A 27,667-nucleotide genomic window follows, 5' to 3' on the forward strand; every position below is an offset into this window, starting at 1 on the left:
GTACTGTCTAACCCCTACCTGCTCCTTAATGACCTGTCTCTGTACTGTCCAACCCCTACCTGCTCCTTAACGACCTGTCTCTGTACAGTCTAACCCCTACCTGCTCCTTAATGACCTGCCTCTGTACTGTCTAACCCCTACCTGCTCCTCAATGACCTGTCTCTGTACTGTCTAACCCCTACCTGCTCCTCAATGACCTGTCTCTTTACTGTCTAACCCCATACCTGCTCCTTAATGACCTGTCTCTGTACTGTCTAACCCCTACCTGCTCCTTAATGACCTGTCTCTGTACTGTCTAACCCCTACCTGCTCCTTAATGACCTGTCTCTGTACTGTCTAACCCCTACCTGCTCCTTAATGACCTGTCTCTGTACTGTCTAACCCCTACCTGCTCCTTAATGACCTGTCTCTGTACTGTCTAACCCCTACCTGCTCCTCAATGACCTGTCTTTACTGTCTAACCCCTACCTGCTCCTTAATGACCTGTCTCTGTACTGTCTAACCCCTACCTGCTCCTTAATGACCTGTCTCTGTACTGTCTAACCCCTACCTGCTCCTTAATGACCTGTCTTTACTGTCTAACCCCTACCTGCTCCTTAATGACCTGACTCTACACTGTCATGGGGAGGTGTGATTTAGGATGTAGGGTTTAGTGATATCTAGCGGTGGAGTTGCAGATTGCATCCAACTGCACGCCCCCCCCCCCCCCACACACACACACACACACACTTTCCAATCTCTACGGCGGCCTGTAGTGTTTCATAATGAGATCATCGTCACCTAGGGCCTTGAGTAGCCCTTGCCAGTAGAAGTATCAAGTGATGAGGTTTCTTGATAGATCTTCTTTAGGTATTTATTATTCTGTTAAACTATGGGTCATAGCTTTAAAGTAAGATAGCGAATAGAGGTGTTAATGGTTCCGCATGGTTGTAGCCTATGGTTGTTCGCTCTGGGCTCCTGTAGAAACATGGCCGTACCTATGTAGATATAAAGGGCTCAAGCTACGGACAGAAAACAGAACCGTTCTTATTTTCTTGGGATTATTCACTTATTTAACCTTAATTATTTTTGTTTGATTCACTTTCTGTTGTTCTTTTTGCTAAGTCTTTCAGGTGAATGAGTGAGCAGATGTCCGGTGAATGAATTAGCAGCTGTCAGGTGAATGAGTGAGCCACTGTCAGGTGAATGAGTGAGCCACTGTCAGGTGAATGAGTGAGCAGATGTCCGGTGAATGAATTAGCAGCTGTCAGGTGAATGAGTGAGCCACTGTCAGGTGAATGAGTGTGTGCTTTAAAACCCAACTATTGATTGTGTTTGCCTGTGATTGGCTCACGGTCACGTTGGCCGCCAGCTGATTGGCCGGTGTCTGTAGCTGTGCTGCACTGTTATCAATGAATCAACGTCATGAACCTCAAAACCATCAACCAGTTGGGGTTGACTTCTTGACTTGGGACCAGGTGACAACTTAACACCCAGCCACCAGTTGAGCCAAAAGCTTTGTCACTCTTTAGAAGAGATTAAACTATCCCTAACTCTTTAGCTTACCCTTACTCTTCAGCAGAGAGGAAGATAAAACTAACCCTAACCCTAACACTAACTAACCCTAACTCACTCCTCACTAGATTCACTAGATAAGAAGCATGTGCTCTCTGCTTCTAGGCCCTAAATCTAATTGTCTTCACCTCCCTGTTGCTCGAGTCTGCTGATGATTTGCTGAAAATACTGAGAAGTAAGACACACAGACTCTCTGTGCTTCTCAGTTTTTTATTAGTTTAGCTGCAATGAAGAGGCTAACTACTCGTTAGCCAATTAGCAAAAACCCAAAGCAGGAAGCCCATAGGGGTCAAAAGGACCTGTAAACACAGTGTCCAGCCCCACCCAAACACAAGGCCCCTCCCATCCGACTCTAGCCCCACCCACCAAACTCTAGCCCCACCCATCGCAAGGCTCTATAGCCCAACCCACAAGACCAAAACCACACCCGACCTCAAGACATAGCCGAACCCACACAAATCTATCTACACCCATACACAAGATGCAGCCCCACCTACACAAATCTATCTACACCCATACAGAAGATACAGCCCCACCTACACAAATCTATCTACACCCATACACAAGACATAGCCCCACCAACATGACTAGCTACACCCATACACAAGACATAGCCCCACCTACACAAGTCTAGCTACACCCATACACAAGACATAGCCCCACCAACATGACTAGCTACACCCAAACACAAGACATAGCCCCACCAACATGACTAGCTACACCCATACACAAGACATAGCCCCATCAACATGACTAGCTACACCCATACACAAGACATAGCCCCACCAACATGACTAGCTACACCCATACACAAGACATAGCCCCATCAACATGACTAGCTACACCCATACACAAGACATAGCCCCATCAACATGACTAGCTACACCCAAACAATAGACACAGACGTTCTCGTTCAAAAATTGGGAAGCTGGCCAGCCATTGACCTCCGTTCTATTCCAAACCAGTGTTTGGAATAGTGTGAGGATGTTAAAAGGGTGGTTGTTGATTAGTTTTGATCAACCTGTGACCGCACCCTCATGGTCAATATTTAGCAAGGGTGTTCCGGTCTGAGCCCTGCCAACTGACCCGTAGACCGACCACGGTAGGAGTGTGCAGGGTTCTGTTAGATAGTAATGTGACGTTGTGTTTAGCCAGTTGGTGTAGCAGGCTTAGAGTTAGCGGACATCCTAACCCCTTTTAGCACAGTAGTTCTACTCCAGGTGGTTACAGGACATCCTATCCCCATTAAGCTCTGTAGTCATCCCTGAGGGTTAGGTGGTGATAGGACATCATAACCCTGACACTAGTGAGCCCTGAGGGTTAGGTGGTGACAGGACATCGTACCCTGGCACTAGTAGTAGTAGTAGTGTGTAGTAGTGCGTAGTATTGTGTAGTAGTGTGTAGTAGTTAGCAGTAGTGTGTGTAATAGTGTGTAGTAGTGTGTAGTAGTTAGCAGTAGTTTGTGTAATAGTGTGTAGTAGTTAGCAGTAGTGTGTGTAATAGTGTGTAGTAGTTAGCAGTAGTGTGTGTAACAGTGTGTAGCAGTGTACAGTAGTATTAGTAATGTTTAGTAGTGTGTATTGCTGGATATACAAACACACACATTGAAGGCTGGACACATAAAGGGAGACTTAAAGGGTGGACTGTTGTGCTGTTCACACAAGTTACTTAATGAAATCAGGCAGCCAAGGTAGCCGATTAGAAGACACTCCTACATTCAACATCTCAGGGCAACATCAGCTCAACACACAGTCTGAGGTTAAGACTCTGGGAACACAGTAGAGCCAAGTAGAGCGCAGTAGAAACACTGTTATCCCAGGCAGGACATCTGCTGTTCTAGTCAAGAGCCTCTGGAGGTGAGTTGGTTTATTATTGTTCATCAAGTGGTGGGGTGAGTTATTTGGAGAGAGAAATAGAGGGAGAGAGAGAGAGATTCAGTTTGAGAGAGAGAGAGCGAGTGCGAGAGCGAGAGCAAGAGAGAGTCAGACAGTTAGAGAAAGAGACATTCAGTTTTAGAGAGAGAGAGAGAGAGAGAGAGAGAGAGAGAGAGAGAGAGAGAGAGAGAGAGAGAGAGAGAGAGAGTCAGACAGTTTGAGAAAGAGACATTATTTTGAGGGAGAGAGACATGCCGTTTTAGAGAGAGACAGAGAGAGAGAGAGAGAACGAGGGAGAGAGAGAGAGAGAGAGAGAGACTGTGAACTCAGAAACCCATTTCCTGTGTTTCGGGTACATAACAGGGTCGTGTCCTCACCTTCCTAACTTGTTTTAGGGATGATGATGTAACACAAGTCCAGCTAATGATTTTTGAAACACACTTCCCAGCCCTGTCCCAGACTTAAGCTGATTCAGGATCTATAAAATGGATCGGTTGGGTCCTCTGGGATCCGGCTCCGGGAAAACTCAAAATAATCTCCTGCTCAGACCCGCTGACTCCTACAAACACTCTCACTTAAGATGTCAATATTCATGCTTTCTGTTTTCTCCCTCCCCTCCATATGTTGTACGTCCCGGCACTAAATGTACGCACTTATTGTATGTTGCACTTAGTTGTAGGACTTAGTTGTGTAGCATCTTATCCTAGCTATCTTTGTGGTGTACGGGGAATGGGTTACCCTAGTGATGGTTAGTGCTTGGCACCTGGTTCTATGAACATCCTTACTGTACCCACAGAGATATATTGTTGTTTCTCCTTCTTATTACAAATGTACTTATTGTAAGTCGCTTTGGATAAGAGTGTCTACTAAAAAAATGAACTTGAAAAAAGTTGAAATGTGTTCCTCTAAACTCTGGTCCCTCTAAGCTCTGGTCCCTCTAAGCTCTGGTTCCTCTAAACTCTGGTACCTCTAAGCTCTGGTCCCTCTAAGCTCTGGTTCCTCTAAGCTCTGGTCCCTCTAAGCTCTGGTACCTCTAAGCTCTGGTACCTCTAAGCTCTGGTACCTCTCACTTCTGGTACCTCTAAGCTCTGGTCCCTCTAAGCTCTAGTTCCTCTAAGCTCTGGTCCCTCTAAGCTCTGGTACCTCTAAGCTCTGGTTCCTCTCAGCTCTGGTACCTCTCAGCTCTGGTACCTCTAAGCTCTGGTCCCTCTAAGCTCTGGTCCCTCTAAGCTCTGGTACCTCTAAACTCTGGTTCCTCTAAGCTGGTGTAACATCAAATTGTTCAGTATAGTAAGATCCACTTGTTTTGTATGAAGTGTCTAGGGTTCTGTTAGATAGTAATGTGACGTTGTGTTTAGCCAGTTGGTGTCGCAGGCTTAGAGTTAGCGGACATCCTAACCCCTCCTAGCACAGTAGTTCTAATCCAGGGTTAGGTGGTTACAGGACATCCTATCCCCATTAAGCTCTAGTAAGCCCTGAGGGTTAGATGATGACAGGACATCATAACCCTGACACTAGTAAGCCCTGAGGGTTAGATGATGACAGGACATCATCACCCTGACACTAGTAATCCCTGAGGGTTAGATGATGACAGGACATCATCACCCTGACACTAGTAATCCCTGAGGGTTAGGTGTTGACTGGACATCATGACCCTGACACTAGTAATCCCTGAGGGTTAGGGGTTGACAGGACATCATCACCCTGACACTAGTAATCCCTGAGGGTTAGATGATGATAGGACATCATCACCCTGACACTAGTAATCCCTGAGGGTTAGATGATGATAGGACATCATCACCCTGACACTAGTAATCCCTGAGGGTTAGATGATGACAGGACATCATCACCCTGACACTAGTAATCCCTGAGGGTTAGATGATGACAGGACATCATCACCCTGACACTAGTAATCCCTGAGGGTTAGATGATGACAGGACATCATCACCCTGACACTAGTAATCCCTGAGGGTTAGATGATGACAGGACATCATCACCCTGACACTAGTAATCCCTGAGGGTTAGATGATGACAGGACATCATCACCCTGACACTAGTAATCCCTGAGGGTTAGATGATGACAGGACATCATCACCCTGACACTAGTAATCCCTGAGGGTTAGATGATGATAGGACATCATCACCCTGACACTAGTAATCCCTGAGGGTTAGAAGATGACAGGACATCATCACCCTGACACTAGTAATCCCTGAGGGTTAGGTGTTGACTGGACATCATAACCCTGACACTATTAAGCCCTGAGGTTCTTCATTCATTGTTGTTCAAGGAAAGACAAACCAACCCACTAGCTACCGTCCTTCTGAAGCTGCATCGCTCCTTCTCCAGGAGAGCAACCCCGGAAAAAACCTGAAGGGATTTCTAAAGGCTGGGTCGAGGGGTTTGGTTGTAAACGTGTAAATGAATACAGCTTCCAAAGCTTAATGTAATGTTGTGCTGTCTCTGTTGTGATTACTCAGCAGGGGGTCGGAGGTTACAGGGACGCGAGCCCGGGGCCGAAGACGACTCGGTGAGACCAGTACCCCCCACCACCTGTTCTGCACTCCTTCTGACTCACCCGTTAAATAATATAATAAATCAAATAAATAAACGAGTTATAGACAAGGTTTCGACCTGGTATACACCAGGTATAGCCCTGAGTTAGTCCAGGTATAAACCAGGTTTGGCCCCAAGTTTAGTCCTGGTATTAACCAGGTTTAGTCCTGGTATAAACCAGGTTTAGCCCTGAGTTTAGTCCTGGTATAAACCAGGTTTAGCCCTGAGTTTAGTCCTGATATAAACCAGGTTTAGCCCTGAGTTTAGTCCTGATATAAACCAGGTTTAGCCCCAAGTTTAGTCCTGGTATAAACCAGGTTTAGTCCTGATATAAACCAGGTTTAGCCCTGAGTTTAGTCCTGGTATAAACCAGGTTTAGTCCTGAGTTTAGTCCTGGTATAAACCAGGTTTAGTCCTGGTATAAACCAGGTTTAGTCCTGATCTAAACCAGGTTTAGCCCTGAGTTTAGTCCTGGTATAAACCAGGTTTAGCCCCAGATTGAGCAAAGCCCTAGTCGTGGCAGGTAGGTGGGCCCTGACCCTGCCCTGTGACCCCCAGCTGTACGACCAGCCGTCCGAGGTGGAGGAGAAGCGGCCGCGACCTCAAGGATCCTCCCCTGTGGACGAGTTCCCCGAGGCCGCCGGCTTCTCCGACAGCGACAAGGAGGTGCAGAACTCCTCTACCACCTCCTCCGCCCTCGACCCTTCCCCTACTCTCTACCACCTCCCCTACCACCTCCTCTACTCTCTACCACCTCCCCTACCACCTCCTCTACTCTCTACCACCTCCTCTACTCTCTACCACCTCCCCTACCACCTCCTCTACTCTCTACCACCTCCTCTACTCTCTACCACCTCCTCTACTCTCTACCACCTCCTCTACTCTCTACCACCTCCTCTACTCTCTACCACCTCCTCTACCACCTCCTCTACTCTCTACCACCTCCCCTACCACCTCCTCTACTCTCTACCACCTCCTCTACTCTCTACCACCTCCTCTACTCTCTACCACCTCCTCTACTCTCTACCACCTCCCCTACCTCCTCCTCTACTCTCTACCACCTCCCCTACCACCTCCTCTACTCTCTACCACCTCCCCTACCACCTCCTCTACTCTCTACCACCTCCTCTACTCTCTACCACCTCCCCTACCACCTCCTCTACTCTCTACCACCTCCTCTACTCTCTACCACCTCCTCTACTCTCTACCACCTCCTCTACTCTCTACCACCTCCTCTACTCTCTACCACCTCCTCTACTCTCTAACACCTCCTCTACTCTCTACCACCTCCTCTACTCTCTACCACCTCCTCTACTCTCTACCACCTCCTCTACTCTCTAACACCTCCTCTCCTCAAAAGTTTTTTTTCTTCAAACCAAAATCCAAAGTCATTGTTCTACACACACGCACGCTCACACGCACACTCACACGCATATACACACGCGCATACACACGCGCATGCACTTACGTACACACACACACACACACACACACACACACACACACACACACACACACACACACGCACCCACACACACACACACACACACAAACACACACACACACACACACACACACACACACACACACACACACACACACACACACACACACACACACACACACACACACACACACGCGCACCCAAAGAGCAAGTAGTCGCATTCAATCAATATTATTGCCTGATATATATTTTGGAGGGGGAAACATAAAAATCCTAAAAGCTTTTTCATTGGCCATGAAAACAGATAGTCCCACTGTGGCCTGATGACTCAGGATTATGTATCAAAATAAAAGCGCATTCAAATTGTATTAAGGTGACCTATAGCCTGGACACCCGATCGCTGTGTCCCATTGGAGGGGCTGCAGCTCACGATGAGTCACGGTGCTGCTATGCCGATGTGTGCATTACTGTATCAACTCTATCGCCTGGGGCCGCTTGGACACAATGTTCAACCTGTTCTGCACCTGTGTATTATTTGACCTCAGGTTAACCCTGACCCTATATTTGACCTTAGGGCGGAGCAGAGCATGACCTTCAGAAGAAGGGTGGAAAAGGCGGGAAAAGGTCTGGTCTCGGCTCGCTGTTCGACAAGCGCTCGTCTTCCAAGATGAGCAAACTGAAGGTGAGCCCTCCTGCTGCCTCCGCAGGGACGACATATATCACAGAGTGACCCGTTTATACAACAAACTATGTTCAGCATGGTAGGTGGTACAAACATGTAGTATGTTCTACAAACTATGTTCCACATAGTAGGTGGTACTGGTATGTAGTATGGTCTACAAACTATGTACCACATAGTATGTCGAGCATACTTTGTTCTACATAGTATGTGGTACAAGTTTATAGTATGTTCTACATAGTATGTAGCATAAGTATGTAGTATGTCCTAGATATTATGTACCACATAGTATGTAGAACGTACTTCGTTCCACATAGTATGTGGAAGAAGTATATAGTATGTTCTACATACTATGTGGTACATAGTATGTAGAACTAACCCTAACCCTTTTCTATATTGTCTATAGTATTTTCTATATTGTACGTACAGCATAATATTTCCATATCATACTATGTATTTAATTATGTCATATCATATTTCTATATAGTGGAGACAAAATATCTACTATTTTGACTCCACTTTTTCGTTATTTAGCTGATGCTTCTCAGAGTCCGCTGTCTGCCCTGTAGACCGTACCCCTGAGCAGCAGTCCAACGAGTGGACGCCAGAGATTGGGATCTGAACCCAGATACTGACGGCGGGGTCCCTGGTTGCCGGACCCCGTAGGGCTCATGTTTGACATCATTTCAGGAAGTTCACAGCCCTGAGTCGGAGGTGATCGTGAAGACGGCCGAGGACGGTGGAGCGGAGGGTCTGATCGTCGGCGGGGGAGGGAGGGACGGGATCTTCATCACGCAGGTGGTCCCAGAGTCCCCGGCCTTCAAGAACCTGAGTGTCAGAGAAGGTGAGAGTCTCAGGATGACATCAGACCAGGGGAGGTATACCTGCTATAGAAGGTGAGAGCTGTTGTAGTAGGTTATACCTGGTATAGTAGGTTATACCTGGTATAGTAGGTTAAACCTGGTATAGTAGGTTAAACCTGGTATAGTAGGTTAAACCTGGTATAGTAGGTTAAACCTGGTATATTAGGTTATACCTGGTATAGTAGGTTATACCTGGTATAGAAGGTTAAACCTGGTATAGTAGGTTAAACCTGGTATAGTAGGTTATACCTGGTATAGTAGGTTAAACCTGGTATAGTAGGTTAAACCTGGTATAGTAGGTTAAACCTGGTATATTAGGTTATAAATGGTATAGTAGGGTATACCTGGTATATTAGGTTATACCTGGTATAAGTTATACCTGGTATATTAGGTTATACCTGGTATAGTAGGTTATACCTGGTATAGAAGGTTAAACCTGGTATAGTAGGTTAAACCTGGTATAGTAGGTTATACCTAGTATAGTAGGTTAAACCTGGTATAGTAGGTTAAACCTGGTATAGTAGGTTAAACCTGGTATATTAGGTTATACCTGGTATAGTAGGTTATACCTGGTATAGAAGGTTAAACCTGGTATAGTAGGTTAAACCTGGTATAGTAGGTTAAACCTGGTATAGTAGGTTAAACCTGGTATATTAGGTTATACCTGGTATAGTAGGTTATGCCTGGTATAGAAGGTTAAACCTGGTATAGTAGGTTAAACCTGGTATAGTAGGTTATACCTGGTATAGTAGGTTAAACCTGGTATAGTAGGTTAAACCTGGTATAGTAGGTTAAACCTGGTATATTAGGTTATAAATGGTATAGTAGGGTATACCTGGTATATTAGGTTATACCTGGTATATTAGGTTATACCTGGTATAGTAGGTTATACCTGGTATAGAAGGTTAAACCTGGTATAGTAGGTTAAACCTGGTATAGTAGGTTATACCTGGTATAGTAGGTTAAACCTGGTATAGTAGGTTAAACCTGGTATAGTAGGTTAAACCTGGTATATTAGGTTATAAATGGTATAGTAGGGTATACCTGGTATATTAGGTTATGCCTGGTATAAGTTATACCTGGTATATTAGGTTATACCTGGTATAGTAGGTTATACCTGGTATAGTAGTTTATACCTGGTGTATTAGGTTATACCTGGTATAGTAGGGTATACCTGGTATATTAGGTTATACCTGGTATAGTAGTTTATACCTGGTATAGTAGGTTATACCTGGTACTTTAGGTTATACCTGGTATAGTAGGTTAAACCTGGTATATATTGTACCTGAAAGGGACGGTGTATCTGGTATAGTAGTTTAAATGTGGTAACAATGGTCTTGGCTTTATGCGTCTCATCACACAGGGGACCAGATCCTGAGTGCCACTGTGTACTTTGACAATGTGTCGTACGAAGACGCCCTGCAGATCATGGAACATGCGCAGGCCTACAAGGTTAAGCTGTGCCTGAAACGCAAGCAGGAAGTGCCTGAAGAAGACCCCGACAGCCATCCCGAGACCATTCAGGTAACTATTCTCTGATCTCTCCAGACCTGCTTCTGAGGCTTGGCCCACTCAGGACTCCAACCCGCATAACCCAAACAGAAACTGTATGTACTTGACACTAGCTATCATTAGCTTATCAACCATGAATGGGAATTTAAATAAAGAGAAACCACTACAAGTGTTGATGTATATCTTGTGTTGGGACAGGGTATTTTAGTATATCATTGTAGCTGAAACACTGATACGACAATTATACCACTCAGAGTTTAGTTTTAGGAGTTCACAATATTTGGTTCTCTATACAAAATAATGGCTCGCAATGTATTTGAGCACAAGCAGCAATTCACAGTATGGGACTGTCCCAATCTCCCACTATAATTCACAAACACAAATATGTTTGAATGAGATTGGAGCCCTCACCTTCCAATCCTGGGAACTGCTGCTTGGCGGTGTGCTGCCCGAGAGCCCGCCGTTACACAATCACACTTACATATTCACATTGGGTACATTTGACTGGATGAAATATGCTTATAATTAATCAAATTAATGTTTCCATGTGATTCCATATCAATCCTCAACAGGAGGAAGAGGTGACCTCACCAGAGATGAGAGAGCAAAGGAAAACTAAGAGGCCTAGCGATGCTCGCATCTCATGGCCCAAGTTCCCCTCTCTGGGGAAAGGCAGAAAGAAGTCCCACTTCAGGAGGTCCCACAGCACCTCAGAGGCCGAGGATCAGACCCGACTTGAGCTGAGCCCCACCACCAGCGATACTGACACCCCTATCAAATCACAGGAAGCACTGAAAGGCAAGAAGAAGCATAAGGTAAAGCTGAACCTTTCAAAGAACAAGGGTAGTAAAAGTGCTAAGGCAGACCATGACACAGATACATTGACCACTGCTCCCTTAAACGGAGTCAATGAGGACCCCATGAAGGAGACCTCACCCCCAGACTCCCCAGAGCGGCAGGTTGCATCTCCTCCGGCCTATTTAACGCATCAATTCAAAATCCCTGACAGCTGCAAGCTGAAGGTTGAGCAAGGAATGGCTGACATGGCCGAGCCTGAATCCCCCCACCACAGAGTGGAGCTCATCAGTGTGGACAGCACTCTGAAGACTGCAGACATCACCGCGGCTCTGGTTGGGCAAGATAGTCCCACCGCCCACATGTCACCCAGCGGAAAGAAAAAGAAGAAGAAAGAAAAGTCTGAATTGAAAATGAAAATTAAGGGAAAAGATAAATCACACAAACAAGATGTTAAAGCGAAATCCTCCCCAAAAAGACTACAGACACTTGGGGGAAGCGTTGATGTACCAGACCCTACTGCAAATAAAAACTTGGATGCTACAAAAACATTACCATCACAAGTAGAGTGGCCACAAATTGCAATCAACACTGATACACAATTAACTGCCGGTAAAGGTTTTGAGGTCATCTCTGCACCCAAGCCAAACCAGGAAGGAAAAGATCTGCAAAAGGTGGAATTTTCCTATGACACCTCAGATGTAGGAATTTCAAAGATATCTCCAAGGATAGGAAAAGAGAAACCAAAGAAGGAAGCTGAAAAGCTATCAAAGGGGTCTAAACAGAAAACCGACACCAAGAGAAGCCCGTTTAAACTCCCCACAGTTGGGTTTACTGACATTGGAATGGAAGACATAATAGAAAAAACAGATGTAAAGGATAAGAAGGTTTCAGTAAAAATTGTAACAGAGGGTCCAAAGCAAGATCCTTATGAAAGGCTATCCTGTCCTTCCCAAAGACAACTTCCCAAACGGGAGGAGATGGAGATACCAGGTATGGAGGATGCATCCTCAGCAGGGAGGAAGAAACAAGGCACTAAAGATCCTAAGGGGTTGGCAATGATTGGCATTGAAGAACTTAATGCAGAAACGGTACAAATGTCCATTGATGTTAAAAGTGTCAAAGAAGCAGTTTCAAAATTGCCCGGTTTTAAGCTGCCTCAAGTTGACACGGATGGAGTCCCTATTATTGAAGAGATTACAATGATAGATGCAAATGCACAAAGAATAACTGTAAAAACACACGGGACTCCCACCAAAATGTCAGATACCAAGACAAAGGAAGAGCTGACTCTGAGCAGGACTAAAGTCCAACTGCCAAATATTAACGCTGCCAATCTAGTTTCTCATGACATTTTCACTGAGACTGAAGTAGAGATGAATAAGGAAAACAAGGAAGTAGGCGACGTAAGTAGTGTTGAAATGCAGACTAAGGGACACAAAAGAGAGAATATTTTAATACATGGAGAAGAAAGTAGAAGTGAAGAAACCCATGTACAAGGACATGCTACAAAGGAGGATGCTTTTGAATGGTCATCTGGAATATACACAGGCCAAAACAAAGCCAACAACAAGGATTTGACCAGTCCAAAAAAAACAGACAAAGCAAAAAGCCTCTTCACGAACTTTGGAGTTGCAAAACCAGACATCAGATTCCCTGATCTTGACATTGCCTTACCAAAACGAAATCTCTCCACACTTAACGTTGATGAAGGGCCTCCTAGAGTTATGGCTAAACCCACAGAAACTGAACTTGAAAGCAAATTCAAAAATCCAAGTCTGAGTTGCTCTATGCCAAAAGCGATCGGGACAGAAGTTGATTTAAGTGTGTCAAAGCCAGATATGGATATAACATTACCAGAGGGGGAGGTTGAACCGTCATCGAAGGTAGAAGTCAAACAATCTCAGATTGAACCCGAAGACAAGGATGGTGAGAGGACCTCCGCAACATGGAAAATGACTAAGTTCAAAAGTAGAACAAGTGGATCCTACACCCAAAATATAACATCAGAAGAACATGAAATGTACAGAAAAATAAATATTGAAGGAGTTGAGCTGAATGCATCTATTGAGGGGCCAGACGTTGACGAGACAACCCATGTAGACATGACAGGGGCTGTATTTGAAGGACGGACAACGAAAATAAGAATGCCAAATCTTGGTATTTCAACACCAACGGGCAAAGGACCAGATACTGATTTCAGTGTATCCAAGCCAGATGTGGACATAACGTTACCAAAGGCTAAAGCTGACATTACCCTATCTGAAGTTAAACTACCATCAGCAAAGGTAGAAGTTAAAGGGCCGGAGATTGAGACAGAGGATTTTGATGGTTCATCCAAATTTAAATTGCCTAAATTCAAACTTCCAAAATTCGGAACAGGATCTTCCAGCATCACTGCCGAAATGCCTGAAATTGACAAGCAAATCAAATTTGATGCAGAGCTGAACATCCTTAAAGCCACAGTGGACAAAACAGCACCCAAAGTTGAAATTGAAGGACCTTCCATTGATCTGAAAAGCACAGGACCTGATGGAATGGGGAAAGGAAGCAAGATTAAAATGCCAAGTCTGGGTCTCTCAATGCCAAAATTGAAAGGACCAGAAGTGGATTTCAATGTATCAAAGCCAGAGGTGGACACAACCTTACCAGAGGCCAAATATGAAGTTACCCCACCTGATGTTGAACTAACATCAACTAAGGTTGAAGTTAAAGGGCCTGACATTGAGACAGAAGATTTTGACAGTTCATCCACATTTAAAATGCCTAAATTCAAACTTCCCAAATTTGGAACAGCATCTTCAAGCATCACTGCAGGAATGCCTGACATTGACAAAAAAATCAAATTTGATGCAGAGCTGAAAAGCCTGCATCAAATCCCTAAAGCCACAGTGGACATTACAACACCAAAAGTTGATTTTGAAGGACCTTCCATTAATCTGAAAAGCACAGGTTCTGAGGGTATTGGGAAAGGAAGAAAGATTCAAATGCCAAGTCTGGGTCTCTCAATGAGAAAAGTCAAAGGACCAGAAGTGGATTTAACTGTATCAAAGCCAGAGGTTGACATTACATTACCAAAGGGTAAAGCTAAAGTTAACCTACCTGAAATTGAAGTAACATCAACTACGGTACAAGTTAAAGGGCCTGACATTGATCTAAAAGTAAAAGATGGTCAAGGTTCTCAAGCTACTTCAACGAATATGTCAGTGGAAATACCTGAGGGGAAGAAAGAAATTATATCACATGGAGAGTTGAACATTCCTGAAGCAAGAGTGGAAATAACAGCACCCAAAGTGGATATTGAAGGACCTTCCATAGATCTTGAGAGTACAGGGAAAGGAAGCAAGTTTAAGATGCCAAATTTTGGAATTTCAATGCCAAAGGTCAAAGGAGCAGATATTGATTTCGGTGTATCCAGAACAGATGTGGACATAACGCTACCAAAAGCCAAAGCCGACGTTACCCTACCTGATGTTGAACTTCCGTCAGCTAAGGTAGAAGTTAAAGGCCCTGAGATTGAGACGGAAGATTTTGATGGTTCATCCACATTTAAAATGCCTAAATTCAAACTTCCCAAATTTGGAACAGGATCTTCAAGCATTACTGCAAAAATGCCTGAAGTTGACAAACAAATCAAATTTGATGCAGAGCTCAACATCCCTAAAGCCACAGTGGACATTACGGCACCCAAAGTTGACTTTGAAGGACCTTCCATAGATCTGAAAAGCACAGGACCAGATGGAATGGGGAAAGGAAGCAAGATTAAAATGCCAAGTCTGGGCTCAATGCCAAAGGTGAAAGGACCAGAAGTGGATTTCAATGCATCAAAGACAGAGGTGGACATTAAATTACCTGAGGATAAATATGAAGTTGCCCTACCCTACGTTGAACTAACCTCGACTAATGTAGAAGTTAAAGGGCCTGAGATTGATCTAAAATTAAAAGATGGTAAAGGTTCTCCATCAAAATATAAAATGCCTTCATTCAAATTTCCCAAATTTGGAGCTGCTTCACCAAATATCTCTGTGGAAATACCTGAGGTGGAGAAAGAAATTACGTTAGATGGAGAGCTTATCATTCCTGAAGCAAAAGTGGAAATAACAGCACCCAATGTGGATATTGAAGGACCTTCCATAGATCTTAATAGTACCGGCATCGACGGTACAGGGAAAGGAGGCAAGTTTAAATTGCCAAATTTTGGTATTTCAATGCCAAAGGTCAAAGGACCAGATATTGATTTCAGTGTTTCCAAGCCAGATGTGAACGTAACGTTACCAAAAGCTAAAGCTGACGTTACCCTAACTGATGTTGTACTACCATCATCTAAGGTAGATGTTAAAGGGCCTGAGATTGAGGCAGACGATTTTGATGGTTCATCCACATTTAAATTGCCTAAATTCAAACTTCCCAAATTTGGAACAGGTTCTTCAAGCATCACTGCAGAAATGCCTAAAGCTGACAAACAAATCAAATTTGATGCAGAACTGAACATCCCAAAAGCCACAGTGGACATTACGGCACCCAAAGTTGAAGTTGAAGGACCTTCAATTGATCTGAAAAGCACAGGACCTGATGGAATGGGGAAGGGAACCAAGATTAAAATACCAAGTCTGGGTCTCTCAATGCCAAAAGTGAAAGGACCAGAAGTGGATTTCAATGTATCAAAGCCGGAAGTGGACATTACATTATCAGAGTCTAAATATGAAGTTGCCCTACCTGACGTTGAACTAACCTCTACTATAGTAGAAGTTAAAGGGCCTGAGATCGATCTAAAATTAAAAGATGGTAAGGGTTCTCCATCCAAATTTAAAATGCCTTCATTCAAATTTCCCAAATTTGGAGCTGCTTCACCAAATATCTCTGTGGAAATACCTGAGGTGGAGAAAGAAATTACATTAGATGGAGAGCTGAACATTCCTGAAGCAAAGGTGGAAATAACAGCACCCAATGTGGATATTGAAGGACCTTCCATAGATCTTAAGAGTACCGGCATCGACGGTACAGGGAAAGGAGGCAAGTTTAAAATGCCAAATCTAGGTATTACAATGCCAAAGGTCAAAGGACCAGATATTGATTTCAGTGTATCCAAGCCAGATGTGGACATAACGTTACCAAAAGCTAAAGCTGACATTACCCTAACTGATGTTGAACTACCATCAGGTAAGGTAGAAGTTAAAGGGCCTGAGATTGAGACAGAAGATTTTGACGGTTCATCCACATTTAAAATGCCTAAATTCAAACTTCCCAAATTTGGAACAGGACACTCAAGCATCACCGCAGAAACGCCTGAAGTTGACAAACAAATCAAATTTGATGCAGAGCTGAACATCCCTAAAGCCACAGTGGACATAACAGCACCCAAATTTGAAGTTGAAGGACCTTCCATTGATCTGAAAAGCACAGGCACTGAGGGAATGGGGAAAGGAACCAAGTTTGAAATGCCAAGTCTGGGTCTCTCAATGCCAAAAGTGAAAGGACCGGAAGTGGATTTCAATGTTTCAAAGCCAGAGATGGACATTACAATACCAGGGGCTAAATATGAAGTTGCCCTACCTGATGTTGAACTAACCTCGACTAAGGTAGAAGTTAAAGGGCCTGAGATTGATCTAAAATTGAAAGATGGTAAAGGTTCTCCATCCAAATTTAAAATGCCTTCATTCAAATTTCCCAAATTTGGAGCTGCTTCACCAAATATCTCTGTGGAAATACCTGAGATGGAGAAAGAAATTACATTAGATAGAGAGCTGAACATTCCTGAAGCAAAGGTGGAAATAACAGCACCCAATGTGGATATTGAAGGGCCTTCCATAGATCTTAAGAGTACAGGAATTGACAGTACAGGGAAAGGAAGCAAGTTTAAAATGCCAAATCTTGGTATTTCAATGCCAAAGGTCAAAGGACCAGATATTGATTTCAGTGTATCCAAGCCAGATGTGAACGTAACGTTACCAAAAGCTAAAGCTGACGTTACCCTAACTGGTGTTGAACTACCATCAGCTGAGGTAGAAGTTAAAGTGCCTGAGATTGAGCCAGAAGATTTTGATGGTTCATCCACATTTAAAATGCCTAAATTCAAACTTCCCAAATTTGGAACCGGTTCTTCAAGCATCACTGCAGAAATGCCTGACGTTGATAAACAAATCAAATTTGATGCAGAACTGAATATCCCTAAAGCCACAGTGGACATTACGGCACCCAGAGTTGAAGTTGAAGGACCTTCAATTGATCTGATAAGCACAGGACCTGATGGAATGGGGAAAGGAAGCAAGATTAAAATGCCAAGTCTGGGTCTCTCAATGCCAAAAGTGAAAGGACCGGAAGTGGATTTCAATGTTTCAAAGCCAGAGATGGACATTACAATACCAGGGGCTAAATATGAAGTTGCCCTACCTGACGTTGAACTACCCTCGACTAAGGTAGAAGTTAAAGGGCCTGAGATTGATCTAAAATTTAAAGATGGTAAAGGTTCTCCATCCAAATTTAAAATGCCTTCATTCAAATTTCCCAAATTTGGAGCTGCTTCACCAAATATCTCTGTGGAAATACCTGAGGTGGAGAAAGAAATGACAATAGATAGAGAAATGAGCATTCCTGAAGCAAAAGTGGAAATAACAGCACCCAAGGTGGAAATTGAAGGACCTTCCATAGATCTTAAGAGTACCGGCATCGACGGTACAGGGAAAGGAGGCAAGTTTAAAATGCCAAATCTTGGTATTTCAATGCCAAAGGTCAAAGGACCAGATATTGATTTCAGTGTATCCAAGCCAGATGTGAACATAACATTACCAAAAGCTAAAGCTGACGTTACCCTAACTGATGTTGAATTACCATCAGCTAAGGTAGAAGTTAAAGGGCCTGAGATTGAGACGGAAGATTTTGACGGTTCATCCACATTTAAAATGCCTAGATTCAAACTTCCCAAATTTGGAACAGGACACTCAAGCATCACTGCAGAAACGCCTGAAGTTGCCAAACAAATCAAATTTGATGCAGAGCTGAACATCCCTAAAGCCACAGTGGACATAACGGCACCCAAATTTGAAGTTGAAGGACCTTCCATTGATCTGAAAAGCACAGGCACTGATGGAATGGGGAAAGGAACCAAGTTTGAAATGCCAAGTCTGGGTCTCTCAATGCCAAAAGTGAAAGGACCGGAAGTGGATTTCAATGTTTCAAAGCCAGAGATGGACATTACAATACCAGGGGCTAAATATGAAGTTGCCCTACCTGATGTTGAACTAACTTCGACTAAGGTAGAAGTTAAAGGGCCTGAGATTGATCTAAAATTGAAAGATGGTAAAGGTTCTCCATCCAAATTTAAAATGCCTTCATTCAAATTTCCCAAGTTTGGAGCTGCCCCACCAAATATCTCTGTGGAAATACCTGAGGTGGAGAAAGAAATTACATTAGATGGAGAGCTGAACATTCCTGAAGCAAGAGTGGAAATAACAGCACCCAATGTGGATATTGAAGGGCCCTCGATAGATCTTAAGAGTACCGGCATCGACGGTACAGGGAAAGGAAGCAAGTTTAAAATGCCAAATCTTGGTATTTCAATGCCAAAGGTCAAAGGACCAGATATTGATTTCAGTGTATCCAAGCCAGATGTGAACGTAACGTTACCAAAAGCTAAAGCTGACGTTACCCTAACTGGTGTTGAACTACCATCAGCTAAGGTAGAAGTTAAAATGCCTGAGATTGAGCCAGAAGATTTTGATGGTTCATCCACATTTAAAATGCCTAAATTCAAACTTCCCAAATTTGGAACCGGTTCTTCAAGCATCACTGCAGAAATGCCTGACGTTGATAAACAAATCAAATTTGATGCAGAACTGAATATCCCTAAAGCCACAGTGGACATTACGGCACCCAGAGTTGAAGTTGAAGGACCTTCAATTGATCTGATAAGCACAGGACCTGATGGAATGGGGAAAGGAAGCAAGATTAAAATGCCAAGTCTGGGTCTCTCAATGCCAAAAGTGAAAGGACCGGAAGTGGATTTCAATGTTTCAAAGCCAGAGATGGACATTACAATACCAGGGGCTAAATATGAAGTTGCCCTACCTGACATTGAACTACCCTCGACTCAGGTAGAAGTTAAAGGGCCTGAGATTGATCTAAAATTGAAAGATGGTAAAGGTTCTCCATCCAAATTTAAAATGCCTTCATTCAAATTTCCCAAATTTGGAGCTGCTTCACCAAATATCTCTGTGGAAATACCTGAGGTGGAGAAAGAAATTACATTAGATAGAGAGCTGAACATTCCTGAAGCAAAAGTGGAAATAACAGCACCCAATGTGGAAATTGAAGGACCTTCCATAGATCTTAAGAGTACCGGCATCGACGGTACAGGGAAAGGAGGCAAGTTTAAAATGCCAAATCTTGGTATTTCAATGCCAAAGGTCAAAGGACCAGAAATTGATTTCAGTGTATCCAAGCCAGATGTGAACGTAACGTTACCAAAAGCTAAAGCTGACGTTACCCTAACTGATGTTGAATTACCATCAGCTAAGGTAGAAGTTAAAGGCCCTGAGATTGAGACGGAAGATTTTGATGGTTCATCCACATTTAAAATGCCTAAATTCAAACTTCCGAAATTTGGAACAGGTTCTTCAAGCATCACTGCAGAAATGCCTGAAGTTGACAAGCAAATCAAATTTGATGCAGAGCTGAACATCCCTAAAGCCACAGTGGACATAACAGCACCCAAAGTTGAAGTTGAAGGACCTTCCATAGACCTGAAAAGCACAGGCACTGATGGAATGGGAAAAGGAAGCAAGATTAAAATGCCAAGTCTGGGTCTCTCAATGCCAAAAGTGAAAGGACCAGAAGTGGATTTCAATTTATCAAAGCCGGAAGTGGACCTTACATTACCAGAGTCTAAATATGAAGTTGCCCTACCTGACGTTGAACTAATCTCTCCTAAGGTAGAAGTTAAAGGGTCTGAGATCGATCTAAAATTAAAAGATGGTAAGGGTTCTCCATCCAAATTTAAAATGCCTTCATTCAAATTTCCCAAATTTGGAGCTGCTTCACCAAAAATCTCTGTGGAAATACCTGAGGTGGAGAAAGAAATTACATTAGATGGAGAGCTTAACATTCCTGAAGCAAAAGTGGAAATAACAGCACCCATCGTGGATATTGAAGGACCTTCCATAGATCTTAAGAGTACCGGCATCGACGGTACAGGGAAAGGAGGCAAGTTTAAAATGCCAAATCTTGGTATTTCAATGCCAAAGGTCAAAGGACCAGAAATTGATTTCAGTGTATCCAAGCCAGATGTGAACGTAACGTTACCAAAAGCTAAAGCTGACGTTACCCTAACTGATGTTGAATTACCATCAGCTAAGGTAGAAGTTAAAGGCCCTGAGATTGAGACGGAAGGTTTTGATGGTTCATCCACATTTAAAATGCCTAAATTCAAACTTCCGAAATTTGGAACAGGTTCTTCAAGCATCACTGCAGAAATGCCTGAAGTTGACAAACAAATAAAATTTGATGCAGAACTGAACATCCCTAAAGCCACAGTGGACATAACGGCACCCAAAGTTGAAGTTGAAGGACCTTCCATAGACTTGAAAAGCACAGGCACTGATGGAATAGGAAAAGGAAGCAAGATTAAAATGCCAAGTCTGGGTCTCTCAATGCCAAAAGTGAAAGGACCAGAAGTGGATTTCAATTTATCAAAGCCGGAAGTGGACATTGCAATACCAGGGGCTAACTATGAATTTGCCCTACCTGACGTTGAACTACCCTCGACTAAGGTAGAAGTTAAAGGGCCTGAGATTGATCTAAAATTGAAAGATGGTAAAGGTTCTCCATCCAAATTTAAAATGCCTTCATTCAAATTTCCCAAATTTGGAGCTGCTTCACCAAATATCTCTGTGGAAATACCTGAGGTGGAGAAAGAAATTACATTAGATAGAGAGCTGAACATTCCTGAAGCAAAAGTGGAAATAACAGCACCCAATGTGGAAATTGAGGGACCTTCCATAGATCTTAAGAGTACTGGCATCGACGGTACAGGGAAAGGAGGCAAGTTTAAAATGCCAAATCTTGGTATTACAATGCCAAAGGTCAAAGGACCAGAAAGTGATTTCAGTGTATCCAAGCCAGATGTGAACGTAACGTTACCAAAAGCTAAAACTGACGTTACCTTAACTGATGTTGAACTACCATCAGCTAAGGTAGAAGTTAAAGGCCCTGAGATTGAGACGGAAGATTTTGATGGTTCATCCACATTTAAAATGCCTAAATTCAAACTTCCCAAATTTGGAACAGGTTCTTCAAGCATCACTGCAGAAATGCCTGAAGTTGACAAACAAATCAAATTTGATGCAGAGCTGAATATCCCTAGAGCCACAGTGGACATAACGGCACCCAAAGTTGAAGTTGAAGGACCTTCCCTAGACCTGAAAAGCACAGGCACTGAGGGAATTGGAAAAGGAAGCAAGATTAAAATGCCAAGTCTGGGTCTCTCAATGCCAAAAGTGAAAGGACCAGAAGTGGATTTCAATTTATCAAAGCCGGAAGTGGACATTACATTACCAGAGTCTAAATATGGAGTTGCCCTGCCTGACGTTGAACTAACTTCTACTGAGGTAGTAGTTAAAGGGCCTGAGATCGATCCAAAATTAAAAGAAAGTAAGGGTTCTCCATCCAAATTTAAAATGCCTTCATTCAAATTTCCCAAATTTGGAGCTGCTTCACCAAATATCTCTGTGGAAATACCTGAGGTGGAGAAAGAAATTACATTAGATAGAGAGCTGAACATTCCTGAAGCAAAAGTGGAAATAACAGCACCCAATGTGGATATTGAAGGACCTTCCATAGATCTTAAGAGTACCGGCATCGACGGTACAGGGAAAGGAGGCAAGTTTAAAATGCCAAATCTTGGTATTTCAATGCCAAAGGTCAAAAGACCAGAAATTGATTTCAGTGTATCCAAGCCAGATGTGAACGTAACGTTACCAAAAGCTAAAGCTGACGTTACCCTAACTGATGTTGAATTACCATCAGCTAAGGTAGAAGTTAAGGGTCCTGAGATTGAGACGGAAGATTTTGATGGTTCATCCACATTTAAAATGCCTAAATTCAAACTTCCCAAATTTGGAACAGGTTCTTCAAGCATCACTGCAGAAACGCCTGAAGTTGACAAACAAATCAAATTTGATGCAGAGCTGAACATCCCTAAAGCCACAGTGGACATTACGGCACCCAAAGTTGAAGTTGAAGGACCTTCCATTGACCTGAAAAGCACAGGCACTGATGGAATCGGAAAAGGAAGCAGGATTAAAATGCCAAGTCTGGGTCTCTCAATGCCAAAAGTGAAAGGACCAGAAGTGGATTTCAATTTATCAAAGCCGGAAGTGGACATTACATTACCAGAGTCTAAATATGAAGTTGCCCTACCTGATGTTGAACTAACCTCTCCTAAGGTAGAAGTTAAAGGGTCTGAGATCGATCTAAAATTAAAAGATGGTAAGGGTTCTCCATCCAAATTTAAAATGCCTTCATTCAAATTTCCCAAATTTGGAGCTGCTTCACCAAATATCTCTGTGGAAATACCTGAGGTGGAGAAAGAAATTACGTTAGATGGAGAGCTTAACATTCCTGAGGCAAAAGTGGAAATAACAGCACCCATCGTGGATATTGAAGGACCTTCCATAGATCTTAAGAGTACCGGCATCGACGGTACAGGGAAAGGAGGCAAGTTTAAAATGCCAAATCTTGGTATTTCAATGCCAAAGGTCAAAGGACCAGATATTGATTTCAGTGTATCCAAGCCAGATGTGAACGTAACGTTACCAAAAGCTAAAGCTGACGTTACCCTAACTGATGTTGAACTACCATCAGCTAAGGTAGAAGTTAAAGGGCCTGAGATTGAGACAGAATATTTTGATGGTTCATCCACATTTAAAATGCCTAAATTCAAACTTCCCAAATTTGGAACAGGTTCTTCAAGCATCACTGCAGAAATGCCTGAAGTTGACAATCAAATCAAATTTGATGCAGAGCTGAACATCCCTAAAGCCACAGTGGACATAACGGCACCCAAAGTTGAATTTGAAGGACCTTCCATTGATCTGAAAAGCACAGGACCTGATGGAATGGGGAAAGGAAGCAAGATTAAAATGCCAAGTCTGGGTCTCTCAATGCCAAAAGTGGATTCCAATGTTTCAAAGCCAGAGATGGACATTACAATACCAGGGGCTAAATATGAAGTTGCCCTACCTGACGTTGAACTACCCTCGACTAAGGTAGAAGTTAAAGGGCCTGAGATTGATCTAAAATTGAAAGATGGTAAAGGTTCTCCATCCAAATATAAAATGCCTTCATTCAAATTTCCCAAATTTGGAGCTTCTTCAGCAAATATGTCTGTGGAAATACCTGAGGTGGAAAAAGAAATTAAATTAGATGGAGAGCTGGACATTCCTGAAGCAAGGGTGGAAATAACGGCACCCAATGTGGATATTGAAGGCCCTTCCATAGATGTTAAGAGAACAGGAATTGACGGTACAGGGAAAGGAAGCAAGTTTAAAATGCCAAATCTTGGTATTTCAATGCCAAAGGCCAAAGGACCTGATATTGATGTCAGTGTGTCCAAGCCAGATGTGGACATAACATTACCAAAGGCCAAAGCTGACGTTACCCTACCTGACGTTGAACTTACTTCCACTAAGGTAGAAGTTAAAGGGCCTGAGATTGATCTCAAATTAAAAGATGGTAAAGGTTCTCCATCCAAATATAAAATGCCTTCATTCAAACTTCCCAAATTTGGAGCTGCTTCACCAAATATCTCTGTGGAAATACCTGTGGTGGAGAAAGAAATTAAATTAGATGGAGAGCTGAACATTCCTGAAGCAAAAATGGAAATAACAGCACCCAATGTGGATATTGAAGGACCTTCCATAGATCTTAAGAGTACCGGCATCGATGGCACAGGGAAAGGAGGCAAGTTTAAAATGCCAAATCTTGGTATTTCAATGCCAAAGGTCAAAGGACCAGATATTGATTTCAGTTTATCCAAGCCAGATGTTAACATAACGTTACCAAAAGCTAAAGCTGACGTTACCCTAACTGATGTTGAACTACCATCAGCTAAATTAGAAATGAAAGGGCCTGAGATGGATACAAAAGATTTTGACGGTTCATCCACATTTAAAATGCCTAAATTCAAACTTCCCAAATTTGGAACAGGATCTTCAAGCATCACTGCAGAAATACCTGAAGTTGACAAACAAATCAAATTTGATGCAGAACTGAACATCCCTAAAGCCATAGTGGACATCACAGCACCCAAAGTTGAAGTTGAAGGACCTTCAATTGATCTGAAAAGTACAGGACCTGATGGAATGGGGAAAGGAAGCAAGATTAAAATGGCAAATCTGGGTCCCTCAATGCCAAAAGTGAAAGGACCAGAAGGGGATTTCAGTGTGTCAATGCCAGATACCGAAGATTTCGATGTAAAATCAAAAATGCCAGAATTGGCAGTTTCTGAAGTTAAAGCATTTGGGGAACCAGGGGCATGTGCAAAAGAGGATCATGTTTCAGTGAAACAGGCTGGCTGGTCATTTCCATCCTTTTCATTTTCAAAGACCAAAGACCAGGGCATAAATGCTTCTGTTGAATCTCATCAGATTGGTATTCGATTACCCGACACCAAAAAAAAAATCCATTCTTCAGATGATGAAGGCGATAGAAAAAAAAATGACTTTTTAGTAGAGGCACTTCCCTCTGTAGAACTGGAGACTAATTTGAAAAAAGCTAGCAGTAAGGATCACGAGACTGATGCCAATATGAAAGAGCTGGACGGTTTTCTTCTAAGAGATAAGATGAGGCAAATGGAAATCTCTGAGGTTGAAGGTCAAGGTTCTGAGATTGAAGGACATTTTGAAGTTACCACACATAGCGTTTGTATTGAGGCTCCATCTGTAAATATGACAAAGACCACAGGGACATATCTTGGCAGAAAAGACTTAAAGCCGAAAGAGCCAGAAAATGTAACGCAGCCAGAGTTTGATTTAAATTTGTCAAAAAGAGATGATTTCCAGGGAAAAGAAGCAGAGGTAGATAAGGAAGTGGGAAAGGCTTCTGCCACCTTGACAGCCTTAGAAGTTTGTACACCAGAGGAAGATGTGAAAGTGAAGAAATCATGGTTTTCTTTACCAAGATTCTCATTTTCAAAACAAAGTGTAAAAGAGACTGGTTATAAATCTCCCGAAATGGAGACAAAAATGGTGCTGAATGTTGCTGTGGGATCTGGAATAGAGACCAATGTCTTGGCCTCTCCAATCGTCACTGAGGAGGTTGAGAAACAGGACAAAGAGATAAAAACTTGGGAACAAACCATTCCATTGGGTATTAAGGTTACAAGCCAGGATATGGAGACAAGGGATCTGAACGCTGAGTTACAAACTAGTAAACCAAAGTGTCCAGATGATATTATGTTTCCAAGCCACGATATAAAAATAGTAGCTCCAAACACTGATTCTCAAAATCCGGATACTCTCAGTCCAGTCAATGGCTCACCAAGCAAATTCAAACTTCCTTCATTTAAGATGCCAACACTCAAACCTGAAGATGAATACTTACCTGTTGATACAGTGTGCAAAGATGATCAATTAGAAACCAAAGCTGAACCTCAGGAACTAGTTAAATTTATAGATGATGAATCTAATGTTTCATCTACAGAAGAAATGGAAAGAAATCCTCCCCCCTCAAATGAGGAAATATCTCTCACAAACAAAGACGTTATTAAATCCCAACCAAAAACACAAAACTACACTCTACCAAATCCCGAGCCAGTTGGTCTGTTCAAGTTCCCCAGGTTTGGATTTTCCACTCCTCCGGGGAGGAGCCCCGAGAGCCTGGATGAGGATCTGAGCACAGCCGGCTCTATTCAGTCCTCTGATGCCTTCGCCGACGCCAGCTCTACGGCCACGAGTGAGCACACAGGTGTGTCCTTCACATCCCCATCCAAGGTCACTGTCACATACAGTGGACCTGATGCTGCTGTGGAACTGGGTGCTCTTCACAGCACCATCATTACCTCCACAACTAGGAGTGCGCAGATCTCATTTGAACCCAACCTTCCAGAGATGTTCACCATCCTGTCTTCAGGAGTTTCCTCTTCTTCTGTGGACACTCTCAAGTTGGAGTCTGATCAAATTCATGTCATCAGGTCCAATATCCAGGCGACACCACAAGTGCAGAAAAGCACAATTCTCACCAACTTCAATGTCCAATCCCCTTTGGAGATGTCCAAGAACCCTGAGTTCAGAGAGGCTACGTCGTGGTTTGAAGGAGCGCCCCAAGAACACTCAGGCGTCGCCAGCGTGGAGAGACACATCACCAGGGAAGTCTCCAGCCAGGAAATGAGGACTCTGAGCAGGGGAACGGTGGTCATAACCCAGCAGCTGACCGTATCGGGGGACCAAGTGGAACCCATCGCAGAGGATACGGCTGGCTCCGTAAAGCGGCTCAGAGACACAGTTCACTCAGAGAAGATGAGGTTTTTTGAAGGAGCTCACTCATAAGGAGATATGTTAGTAGCTAACCGTTTACCTTGGCAGCAGAGGAGCAAACAGGATCATCAGAAAGGCTCAAATGCAGTAGTTCTACGTTGGTTTGTGTACTTCAATCTGTTCAATGTCTTAATCTGAGAGAATATCATAGATAATCAAAGTCATAGACCTGAAAATAGAATGACTCATAAAGTGCACTTGCATCACAATAAAGGTGTAAATATACATTGTACTCAAGTGCTTTTCCAGCAGAATCTCTATAATATCTCTATCTAATGATTGCAGAAATATAATAATCGTAACAATGTTTATTAGATCACTGTGAATTATGCTCGGACCACGCCTAAATTGCATACATGTTTGGCAAGATGAACGCATTAAAGATAATTAAATAGCTTTAGTAGCTTCAGTAAAATACCTAATAATTACAATGTTGCTTCATGTTCTTAATCGAAAGTTAATTTGCCTTAATCATTTTTTTTCAGTTTTACATGTAACCCTTTTAATAAACATTGGAGTTTATTTTTGTTTACTTTTCTATTTTTACTTTGATATGGGTTATATATCAACGTGTCGCAAAGTAATATTCAATAAATGAATGAACGGTTTTACGTCTCCTGGCTTTCTCGGTTGCGGTTGTAAATGCAGAGAGGGAGGCCTGGGTGTAAAGTGGGGGAGGTGTGGAGTTCTACTTCTACCACTAGGGGAGGTGTACAGTTCTGCGTCTCCCACTAGGGTGGGTAGGGAGGTGTGTAGAGTTTTAAAAGCTTCTACCACTAAGGGGAGCTGTAAAGTTCTGCTTATACCACTAGGGTGAACCAGAGTTCAGCTATTCGTCGAGAGTCTCAGCTCAAAGATCTACCTA

The 27,667-nt window shown here is 43.0% G+C and overlaps 1 protein-coding gene across 1 annotated transcript in view; it reads left to right on the forward strand.

Moving 5' to 3' along the window:
• The window catches only part of LOC130382492 (neuroblast differentiation-associated protein AHNAK-like), a 29,950-nt gene extending 2,547 nt beyond the window's left edge, over positions 1-27,403 (forward strand). Inside the window, exons 2-7 of the mRNA XM_056590288.1 lie at positions 5,907-5,956; positions 6,541-6,648; positions 8,001-8,108; positions 8,796-8,949; positions 10,332-10,492; positions 11,053-27,403. Coding sequence (XP_056446263.1) covers positions 5,907-5,956; positions 6,541-6,648; positions 8,001-8,108; positions 8,796-8,949; positions 10,332-10,492; positions 11,053-26,814 — 16,343 coding nt within the window. The 3' untranslated portion in view covers positions 26,815-27,403. The remainder of the gene's footprint in view (positions 1-5,906; positions 5,957-6,540; positions 6,649-8,000; positions 8,109-8,795; positions 8,950-10,331; positions 10,493-11,052) is intronic.
• The last annotated feature ends 264 nt before the right edge of the window (positions 27,404-27,667 follow it).

The sequence above is a fragment of the Gadus chalcogrammus genome, chromosome 5 (genome assembly GCF_026213295.1).
Source record: "Gadus chalcogrammus isolate NIFS_2021 chromosome 5, NIFS_Gcha_1.0, whole genome shotgun sequence".
NCBI lineage: Eukaryota > Metazoa > Chordata > Actinopteri > Gadiformes > Gadidae > Gadus > Gadus chalcogrammus.